We start from the raw sequence: 11,963 nt of genomic DNA, 5'->3' as shown, positions 1-11,963 counted from the left end.
CTAGTCCAGGAACTCCCCACATATGTCCGAGACACCACCCACGCCCTCCACCTCCTCCAAGACTTCCGTTTCCCTGGCCCCCAACGCTTCATCTTCACCATGGATATCCACTCCCTCTACACCTCCATTCACCATGACCAGGGCCTCCAAGTCCTCCATTTCTTCCTCTCCCAATGTCCCCAGCAGTACCCTTCCACCAACACTCTCATTCATTTGGCTGAACTAGTCCTCACCCTTAACAATTTCTCCTTCGAATCCTCCCACTTACTCCAGACCAAAGCGGTAGCCATGGGCCCCAGCTACGCCTGTTTCTTTGTTGGCTACGTAGAACTGTCCATCTTTCGTAATTATACCAGCACCACTCCCCACCTCTTCCTCCGCTGCTGCATTGGCGCCACCTCGTGCTCCCGCGAGGAGGTTGAGCAATTCATCAACTTCACCAACACATTCCACCCTGACCTTAAATTTACCTCGACCATCTCTGACAACTCCTTCCCCTTCCTGGACCTCTTCATCTCCATCAATGACGAGCGATTTGACACTGACATTTTTTTTTACAAACCCACCGACTCCCACAGCTACCTGGATTACATCTCTTCCCACCCTACCTCTTGCAAAAATCCCATCCCGTATTCCCAATTCCTCCGCCTCCGCCGGATCTGCTCCCAGGAGGACCAGTTCCACCACAGAACACACTAGATGGCCTCCTTCTTTAGAGGCCGCAATTTCCCTTCCCACGTGGTTAAAGATGCCCTCCAATGCATCTCATCCACATCCCGCCCCTCCGCCTTCAAACCCCACCCCTCCAACCGTAACAAGGACAGAACCCCCTGGTCCTCATCTTTAACCTCACCAACCTTCACATAAACCGCATCATCCGACGACATTTCTGCCACCTCCAAATGGATATATTTCCCTTCCCATCCCTATCTGTTTTCTGCAAAGACCGTTCCCTCCGTGACTAACTGGTCAGAGCCACACCCCCCTACAACCCACCCTCCCATCCTGGCACCCTCCCCTGCCACCGCAGGAATTGCAAAACCTGCACCTGCACCTCCTCCCTCACCTCCATTCAAGGCCACAAAGGAGCCTTCCATATCCATCAAAGTTTTACCTGCACATCCACCAATATCATTTATTGTATCAGTTGCTCCTGATGCGGTCTCCTCTACATTGGGGAGACTGGACGCCTCCTAGCAAAGCGCTTGGAACATCTCCGGGACACCCGCACCAACCAATGCCACCGTCCTGTGGCCCAACATTTCAACTCCCCCTCCCACTCTGCCGAGGACATGGAGGTCCTGGGCCTCCTCCACTGCCGCTCCCTCACCACCTGATGCCTGGAGGGAGAAAGCCTCATCTTCAGCCTCGGAACACTTCAACCCCAGGGCATCAATGTGGACACCCATCCACCTATTGTACTCTATGCTACCTTCTCTACAGCCCCACCCCTCCCTCCCATTTATCTCTCCACCCCAGGAGGCTCCTTGCCTTCAGTTCTGATGAAGGGCTTTTGCCCGAAATGTTGATTTTCCTGCTCCTCGGATGCTGCCTGACCTGCTGTGCTTTTCCAGCACCACTCTAATCTAGACTCTGATTTCCAGCATCTGCAGTCCTCACTTTTGCCTCGTCCTATTCATTTACCTATCCAGATGTGTTTTGAATGTTGTAGTTGTACCAGCCTCCCCTCCACCACTTCCTCTGGCAGCTCATTCCATACACACATACCATCCTCTGCGTGAAAAAGTTGTCCCTTAGATCCTTTTTAAATCTTTCCCCTCTCATTTACTCTGGGGGAAAAAAAGACCTTGGTTATTCACCCTGTGTCCCTCGTGATTTGATAAAAATCTTTAAGATTACTCCCCAGCCTCTGGTTTGTTTAAGAGGTTCATCCTGTTACATCTGGGTTGAAAAACACCAACGTTCAAATTAACGGTGCCCTTGCATACAAGATCAGATGACACCAGGTGATAGTCGAGATTTCCCCTGATGAAGGAGCAGCGCTCCGAAAGCTTGCGATTTCAAATAAACCTGTTGGACTGTAACCTGATGTCATCTGACTTCTGACCTCGTCCACCTCAGTCCAACACTGGCACCTTTACATCTCAAATACAATACACAATACAAAATCTCATTTATACATTGGGCCCTCTGTGAATTGGATACCATTTTCCTGCGATCAACTTCAAACTACATTTAGGGCATTAATTTCAAGTGTTTGACAGGCAGGCACATTGGGAAATAGGAGGCTATGAAAGCAAATCGGTTTGGGTCTTTCTAAATAGCAGCAGTGAATATAAAAACATTGAAGTGAGTAACTGGAGTGTGGCGTTGCATTCTGGGCTGTACACTTAAAGGAGTGTCCTAAACCAGGTAGGGGGACCGGAAATCAAAATGTCCACCTGCATCAATGTAAACAGCTGCTGAAGAGGAGATTACCAATAAGGCTTTTCTTTTTAGTAACTTTTCGAATCATAGAATCCCTACAGTGTGAAGACAGGCTATTCCACCCTACAGGTCCCCACTGACCCTCCAAAGAATAACCCACACAGACCATTTCCCCTACCCTATTACTCTACATTTACTCCTAACTAATGCACCTAACATCCCTGAACACTATGGGAAATTTGGCATGGCCAATCCACCCTGACCTGCACATCTTTGGACTGTGGGAGGAAACCAGTGCACCGGAGGAAATCGATGCAGACACGGGGAGAATGTGCAAACTCCACACAGACAGTTGCCAGAGGATGGAATTGAACCTGGGTCCCTGGCGCTGTGAGGCAGCAGTGCTAACCACTGAGCCACCGTGCTGCCATTTAACCTAAATTTTACTTTACCCGGAATACAAATTATAGTTGATTCAAAATGAATTACCATGCAAAATGAGACATCAACTTCACTTTAAGCAGTTAATGCAACAAAGGTACATGATACACCCACGTGACTCCCCATGGTGACTTCTTCCAGCCCCAGAAAATGCTTGGTGCCCAAAAGAGCCATTACTACAGAAGGCACACCCTGTTTAAGCCAACCAAATTCAACACCCGAAACAAAAGTTAGTAACACCTACTGCCCAGCACCTTTGTGCCTAACAATCCTAAAGCACACCTGGAATTAGGGATTTTGATCCCGACAAGTGCCTAGTTTGCTGTGGAGCAGACCAGACTCCCTCAAAATATTTTAAGCAGGTAGCCTAGGTGTTACCTTTCTCTTTATGTTAAGGGCAAATGTAGAGTGTCTGTTCAGATGCACTGCTCAGTTCCGTAAAGCGCTGGTAATTATTCACACAGGGTAGGTTAGAAATCCAATCCAACAGGCTTCACCTCAGGATGTTTCCGGAGTACAACTGTCATCAGCACAGCACATTACTACAACCCTTTGTCCTCACACCTTGGTCTAGATGGTGTAACATTCCCAACCTCCTTTTCGACCGACCGACCTGCTTGTGACCAGGCCATCTCTGGAACAACTCTTTAGAACCTCTCAGCTATTTGTGCAGCTCCCCAGGGTTTTAGATCTTTTTAGCCAGTTTGCACATGACCTCGAGAGTTTTTAATTCCTTTTCTGCTCAGCAGCAAAACTAACCCCTTCCTGAAAGAGATTTCCTTCTTATTGTTATCAGAGTTCAGTGCTTCTCTTTCAATCTCTTCCTGATTTCCCTTTTTGTACATATCCGTGTGCTGACCACCATCAACCTCCAACTCCTGGTCTTAGGCCCTGCTTCCTGTCTGGTCACACAGCTTTTACAGTCCTTCCTGTTGGCACTGCCTCCATGTCAATGGTTGCCAGGTCACATGGACCAGTAATTCTTATTATCCAAACAAAAGTTTAATTGATCCTCTTACAACTGAGGTGAACTCCAAAAAGTCCTTTGCATGGTGACTCAGTCGTTAGCACTGCTGCCTCACAGCGCCAGGGACCCGGATTTGATTCCAGCCTTGGGCAACTATCTGTGTGGAATTCGCACACTCTCTCCATTCCTGCGTGGGTTCCCTCTGGGTGCTCTGGTTTCCTCCCACAGTCCAAAGATGTACAGGTTAGGGGGGGATTGACCATGCTAAATTGCCCGTAGTGTTCAGGGATGTGTGGGTTAGGTGCATTAGTCAGGTCAGGGGAATGGGTCTGGGTGGGTTACTCTTTGGAGGGTCAGTGTGGACTTGTTGGGCTGAAGGGCCTGTTTCTACACTGTAGAGATTCTATGAACATTCTTAAAAACAATTATAGATTCCCAAGGCACTGTAAATAAATTCCAAATAAAAACATAAGAAATAGGAGCAGCAGCAGATTATTCGACCCATCAAGCCTTCCTGGCTTTTAACAAGTCGAGGTTGATCTGATTCTCAAGTTGACTCCACTTTCCTCCACTCTCGAACTGTTCAGGCATGTTAATGACGCACATATGGGGCAGGTGGGACTTGAATCTGGACCTTCTGACCCAGAGTTTGGGACCCAACCACTGCATCAGAAGACCTCACTGACCACCCCTCCCGCAAGCCTGTACCTCTTCATTTATCAAACATCTCCCTCTAACTTGGCCTTAAATATATTCCAGGACCCAGTCTGCCTCACTCACTGGGGACAACACTAACAAATTTCAGAGAGAAGAAATCACTCATTTCCTTCTTGAATGAGAGATGTCACGTTAAAGATTAGATTAGATTCCCTACAGTGTGGAAACAGGCCCTTTGGCCCAACCAGTCCACACCGACCCTCCGAAGAGTAACCCACCCAGACCCATTTCCCTCTGACTAATGCACCAAGCACTATGGGCAATTTAGCATGGCCAATTCACCTGTCCAGCACATCTTTGGATTGTGGGAGGAAACCGGAGCACCCGGAGGAAACCCACGCAGACACAGGGAGAATGTGCAAACACCACACTGACAGTCACCCGAGGCTGGAATCGAACCCGGGTGCTGTGAGGCAGTGAGTGTGCTGTGAGGCGCTGAGAGGCAGTGAGTGTGCTGTGAGGCTGAGAGGCAGTGCTAGCCACTGAACCACCGTGCCACCCCCAAAGCCTACAGTACCTAGTACTCCCAGGCAGTCTCCCATCCAAGTACTAACCAGGCTTGAGTCTGCTCAGCTTCCGAGATCAGACATTTTCAGATTAGTAGGTGCTCCTCTTTCTAGACTGCCTTACAAGAGGAAACCCCACCTTTCAGCATCCCATCAGAGTCCATTGAGATCTGGGTGATGTGGCAGCAACAGTTTACCGGCCTGACTCAACATATTAACCCATCGTAAGTCGGATCGCTAATGTTAACCAGCTCATATGAAGCAGGCTTCACTCACCTCACGGTCCAGATTCCGATCTGTAACTTTGATTTCTCCGTTCGCTGTTGCAGTGAATTCCTCTTTGATATTTTGACTTATGATCCTGTAATGGATCACAGCATTCTCCCCTTCATCGGCATCAGTTGCATTCAGCGATAATACGAAGGTGCCTAGAGGGAAGCAAACATTGCTGAGTTTTAAACGACTTTCCCGGACAAATAGAACTATGCCTTCCCTGCATTCAGTTCTGGACACTTGCCCCCTCAGAAAGGATAGACCAGTCTTGAAGAGATTACAGCACAGATTCATCAGAATGAGAAGCCAGCTAAAAATGTCACATTTTGGAGGATGGATCAGATTGAAGAGGCTTGAGTATAGAAGATTAAGAGGCGATCTCGTTAAACTGTCTGTGGCGATTGAATGTGTTGATAGGATCAGTAAGAGAGAAACAAGCTTAACCTTAAAAGTTGAGGGGGCTCAGGGAATAGTGTCAGGAAAGCACTTCTTCACATGTAGGATAATGGAAACGTGGAACTCCCCAACTCTCTAACCTCCTCCAAAACAATATCGAAGCTGGGGACTTAATTAAACATTTCAAAACTGAGGTTGTCATGTTGTGTTTTTAACTGCAGATGTATGAAATCCGGAATTAAACAAAAATGCTGGAAATACCTGGCTGGTCAGAGAATTTGTGAGGACCAAGCAAGAGATAAAGTGCATCAGAGTATTTGGGCAGAGACAGAGCAGATTCTGATTTTAAAAAATAATTAATCACACAATAAAGATTGCTGGCTTGGTGATGTGTTGTAACTGCAGAATGTAGGAGCTCCTGGATGCTGATGTGTTGGAGTAAGTATCTGGGACTCAGCCAAGCTTTAGACACTGTGAGGTATCAGGGAGTGGGCGAAGGTCTTTCTTTATTCACAGGATGAGGGCACCGCTGGGTAGGCAGTACTTATTGCCCAGAGGGCAGTTAAGAGTCAACCACATTGCTGTGGGTCTGGAGTCACTGTAGGCCAGACCAGGTAAGGATGGCAGTATCCTTCCCTAAAGGATCCTCATGAACCAGATGTTTTTTTCCGGACAATCAACTCACAGTCATCATCAGGCTCTTAAATCCAGATTTTTTAAAAATTGAATTCAAATGTCACCATCTGCTATGGCAGGATTCAAACCTCAGTCCCCAGAACATTACCTAGGTTTCTGGATTAACGGTCTAGTGATAATATCACTAGGCTACTTCCTTCCCCAAGGAGAAAGTGAGGTCTGCAGATGCTGGAGATCAGACTGTTTCCCCAAGGCAAACAGTGCACTTAGGATAGCATCTTCTGATCTGGTTAATGGTCAGGAAGATGTGACTGAGTGCAACAGGTTCCCTGTTGCTATGAGGCTCTGATGACGTTCAGAGAAATCTGCCGTGGGTCAGAGAGGTTGCAGTGAGAAGGAAGGATCCAGTGGTAGTGGTCACATGGGCTCTAACCATTTGATTTGATCTATTGTCAGCACATGTACCTAAGTACAGTGTAAAGTTTTGTTTTGAGAGCTGTACAGGCAGATCATACCATACAAGCATAAAAAGATCATAATGTTGACTGAACTAGGCTATATACTAAAACAGAGACAGAAATTGCTGGAGAAACTCACTAGGTCTGGCAGCAGAGGGAGAACAGAGTTAAGATTTTGAGTCCAGTAACCCTTCTTTCGGAAAGGAGCATGAATCACCAGGAATTAAATTACGAAGCAGCATCTCCAGGTTAATGATCTCTGGATTACTGCTCAAGCCACGTGCAAAGAAGCATTGTCTCAACAAGATAGGGCAAGGTAAAGGGGTTGATCAAAGATTGGTGTGGGGAGTAATGGGTTTAGAATGGGCATGGCTCCATACCGTCCTGGTGGGTCATACAACGAGGGCAACAGAGAAACTTCAAACTAATTAGTTGGGACAAAGGAACACGTTTGGGAGCATGTGCCAGATTGAAAACAGCAGACAAAGCAAAAGAGCACGACAGCTACAAGGGATGTGGTGATCAGAGTGTGGCAGGAAACTCAAGAGTGAACCAGCAGGTAAGGCCGGCTGTTACAAAATTACAAAAAAAAAAGACACAATCAAATGCCGTTTGCACGCAGTATTCATAATCAAATAGATGAATTGACAGTGTCAAAAGGGATAAATATGTATGACCTTGCAGCCATTACAGAGTTACAGCTTTTTTATTTATTCGTTCTAGGGGCATGGGGCGTTCCTTGCTGGATCCACATTTATTGCCCTTCCTGGAGATGGTAGTGGTGGTCTGCAGTTCCTGTGTTGTAGGGGAACCGATAACCCAGGACAGCTCAGCAGGAGATGATGAGAGCTTCTGCGGAGAGGTAAGGGAGATATTGCTGTTCTCTACTGAGACTCCGGAAAATTAATGCTGCAAATGTAGATACGCTAAATAGATATTTTGCTTCTGCTTTCACTATAGGGGGTACAATTAACATTCCAGAAATAATTATGAGTGGGGCGATGAAATGTGGGGAGGCCTTAACAAATTAGCTGATACCTTTTGGGGGAAAATGCTAGAATCTTTTATTCAAAAGGATATAGTGGAAGACTTCGGAAATATCGATGTAATCAGAATCGATATGGTGGAAGGGAAATCAAGTTTGACTAATTTATTGGAATGTTTCAGAAAGTATTATGATGTGGACGTGCCAGTGTTAGACTGGTGGACAAAGTTAAAAATAAACACAACACCAGGTTATAGTCCAACAGGCTTATTGGGAAGCACTAGCTTTCGGAGCACTGCTCCTTCATCAGGTACTAATGAGGAAGGGTCATAGGGCACAGAATTTATAGCAAAGGATCGCGTGCGTGGCATGTACTCATGTGACTCCAACAACATTGTTTATCGCATACACTGCAGGCAAGGGTGTCCAGCGGTACTGTACAGTGGCGAGACCGAGCAGAAAGCACGACAGCTGATGAACGGACACCCACAACGATCACCAGACAGGGACGTTCCCTCCCAGTCGGGGAACACTTCAGCGGTCAGGGATATTTGGCCTCGAACCTTCGGGCGACCATCCTCCAAGGCAGACTTCAGGACAGGCAACAATGCAGAGTGGCCGAGCAGAGGCTGATGGCCAAGTTCGGTACCCATGGAGATGGCCTCAACGTAGGCCTGGGGTTCATGACACACACACACACACACGTCAATGGGGTGAATTTGCAGATATATTCTACTTTGTTCTAAAAGCTAAAATCTGTAGGCAGTCAGTCCATGTCATAGAGTCAGAGATGTACAGCACGGAAACAGACCCTTCGGTCCAACCCGTCCATGTCGACCAGATATCCCAACACAATCTACTCCCACCTGCCAGCACCCGGCCCATATCCCTCCAAACCCTCCTATTCATATACCCATCCAGATGCCTCTTAAATGTTGCAATTGTACCAACCTCCATCTCATCCTCTGGCAGCTCATTCCATACATGTACCACCCTCTGCATGAAAAAGTTGCCCCTTAGGTCTCTTTTATATCTTTCCCCTCTCACCCTAAATCCATGCCCTCTAGTTCTGGACTCCCCAACCCCAGGGAAAAGACTTTGTCTGTTTGTCCTAACCATGTCCCTCATGGTTTTATAAACCTCTATAAGGTCACCCCTCAGCCTCCGACGCTCCAGGGAAAACAGCCCCAGCCTGTTCAGCCTCTCCCTATAGCTCAAATCCCCCAACCCTGGCAATATCCTTGTAAATCTTTCTGAACCCTTTCAAGTTTCACAACATCTTTCCAATAGGAAGGAGACCAGAATTGCATGCAGTATTCTAACAGTGGCCTAACCAATGTCCTGTACAGCTGCAACATGACCTCCCAACTTGTGACATTTTAAAAAGTCCTACTTTGGAAATAGAACCAGTCTGACTCAAGGTTGGGATACAGACTGACTCTGACCTCACACCTTTGATGCGTTGTCTCAGCTGAGATGTCACTTTTTTTTTATAAAACCTTTAGTAATCTTGGGAATGTGACTTGAAAGAATTTCTGGGATTTACATATTAATCAATTGAAACTATCAACCCCATTCTAAGTGATGAAAGGGTTAACAGCCATTTGGAGAAGGGCTAATGCCCGAAACGTCGATTCTCCTGTTCCCTGGATGCTGCCTGACCTGCTGCGCTTTTCCAGCAACACATTTCCATCTCTGATCTCCAGCATCTGCAGACCTCACTTTCTCCTTAACAGCGATCTAGGTTTGTTCAATACATCACATCAGTTGTATGACACTTTGATCTTTTACTCTCAATTCTGTGTCTATGATCCTGTCCCACTAGCTACCTGATGAAGGAGCAGTGCTCTGAAAGCTAGTGCTTCCAAATAAACCTGTTGGACTATATGGTGTTGTGTGGTTTTCAAAAAGCATCAGGCAGATAGACCTGTGGATGTGCTGCTCTTTGATTTCTTGAAGATATTTGAATTGGGCTGTATCATAGATTGTTAATGTAGAATAAAAGCTCATCCATGAGAGGGTAACACATTAAAAGGGTTATAGAATTGCTTAGTTAACAGGAAAGAGAGAGTTGGTAGCAATGGTATTTGGAAGAATGCAAGGAGGGATCTCAGAGAAACCTATAAAATTCTAACCGGACTAGACTGGGTAAACACAGGAAGGGTGTTCCCGATGACCGGGGAGTCCTGACAGGGGGTCACAGTCTAAGGATACAGGTTAAACAATAGACAATAGGTGCAGGAGTAGGCCATTCAGCCCTTCGAGCCTGCACCGCCATTCAATATGATCATGGCTGATCATTCCTAATCAGTATCCTGTTTCTGCCTTATCTCCATAACCCTTGATTCCACTATCTTTGAGAGCTCTATCCAACTCCTTCTTAAATGAATCCAGAGACTGGGCCTCCACTGCCCTCTGGGGCAGAGCATTCCACACAGCCACCACTCTCTGGGTGAAGAAGTTTCTCCTCATCTCTGTCCTAAATGGTCTACCCCGTATTTTTAAGCTGTGTCCTCTGGTTCGGCACTCACCCATCAGCGGAAACATGTTTCCTGCTGCCAGATTGTCCAATCCTTTCATAATCTTATACATCTCAATTAAATCCCCTCTCAGTCTTCTAAACTCAAGAGTATACAAGCCCAGTCGCTTCAGTCTTTCAGTGTAAGGTAATCCTGCCATTCCAGGAATTGACCTCATGAACCTACACTGCACTCCCTCAATAGCCAGAATGTCTCTCCTCAAATTTAGAGACCAGAACTGCACACAGTACTCCAGGTGTGGTCTCACCAGGGCCCTGTACAGCTGCAGAAGAACCTCTTTGCTTCTATACTCAATCCCTCTTGTCCTGAAGGCCAGCATGCTATTAGCCATCTTCACTACCTGCTGTACCTGCATGCTTACCTTCATTGAGTGGTGTACAAGAACCCCCAGATCTCTCTGTACTGCCCCTTTACATAAATTGATTCCATTGAGGTAGTAATCTGCCTTCCTGTTCTTGCCACCAAAGTGGATAAGGATCCATTTATCCACGTGAACAGCTTTGTATCATCAGCAAATTGCTAATGTTATTGCTGATACCATCTTCTATATCATTAACATATATTGTAAAAAGCTGCGGTCCCAGCACGGATCCCTGCAGTACCCCACTGGTCACTGCCTGCCATTCCAAAATGGAGTCGTTTATCACTACCCTTTGTTTCCTATCAGTCAACCAATTTTCAATCCATTCTAGTACTTTGTCCCCAATACCATGCGCCCTAATTTTACTCACTAACCTCCTGTGTGGGACTTTATCAAAAGCTTTCTGAAAGTCCAGGTACATTACATCTACTGGATCTCCCTCGTCCATCTTCAGAGTTATATCCTCAAAAAATTCAAGGTTGGGCCATTTTGGACTGAGATGAGGAGAAATGTCTTCACCCAGAGAGTACAGAGCCTGTGGGATTCTCGACCACAGAAAGCGCTTGAGACCAAAATATTGAATGTTTCCAAGAAGGAGTTAGATACAGTTCTTAGGGCTAAAGGGATCGAAGAGTATGGGGGAGAAAGTGGGAACAGGAGACTGAGTTGGACACACACACACAGACACAGGCAGTTGTTATAACATGAAGTGTTAATGCCTTAGAGCAAGGAACAAAGTGAGCCACAACGTGTCCTTTGCCAATATCAATAATTTATTTTGATAGTACCTTTAACGTAATGAACACAAGATACAGGAGCAGGAGAAGACCATTCAGCCCCTCAGGCCTGCTCCATCATTGTATAAGATCAAGCCTAATCTGTCCCAGGCCTCAACTCTCTTTCAATCCTGCTCCTCACAACCCTTAACTGCCTGATATTTTAAAAGAAATCTGCCTCCTCTTAAAATAGTTCTGCTGATCAAATCTCCATAACTTTTTGATGTCGAGAATTCCAGACATTTTCTGGGAGAAGAAATTCCTTTGTAGCTCAGTTTTAAGAGCTTCTGCTTATCCTGTAACTATGTCCCTCAGTTTGGGATTCCCCCACAAGTGGAAACATCCAAAGATACTTCAGAGGAGCATTGTAAACTAAAGTGTGTCACTCATCTATCTTAGGAGATAATAAATAGGTCAGAAAGGTCAGTTTTAAGGAGTGCCTTAAAGGAGGAGAGTGAGCTAATGATGCAGTGAGGGAGTGAGGTAGGGACATAGAGAGGGAGTGTTGGAGTGAGAGGG

General features: G+C 46.2%; 1 protein-coding gene across 1 annotated transcript in view; it reads right to left on the bottom strand.

Annotated features, from left to right (window-relative positions):
* LOC122548763 (desmoglein-2-like) overlaps nt 1-11,963 on the bottom strand; it is a 73,942-nt gene that overhangs the window by 19,293 nt on the left and 42,686 nt on the right. The window contains exon 7 of the mRNA XM_043687531.1: nt 5,296-5,447. Within this exon, the coding sequence (XP_043543466.1) occupies nt 5,296-5,447 (152 nt within the window). The remainder of the gene's footprint in view (nt 1-5,295; nt 5,448-11,963) is intronic.

This window comes from Chiloscyllium plagiosum, chromosome 4 (assembly GCF_004010195.1).
Source record: "Chiloscyllium plagiosum isolate BGI_BamShark_2017 chromosome 4, ASM401019v2, whole genome shotgun sequence".
NCBI lineage: Eukaryota > Metazoa > Chordata > Chondrichthyes > Orectolobiformes > Hemiscylliidae > Chiloscyllium > Chiloscyllium plagiosum.
The sequence above is the reverse complement of the archived record's forward strand: the minus strand, read 5'-3'. Positions and strand labels throughout refer to the sequence as shown.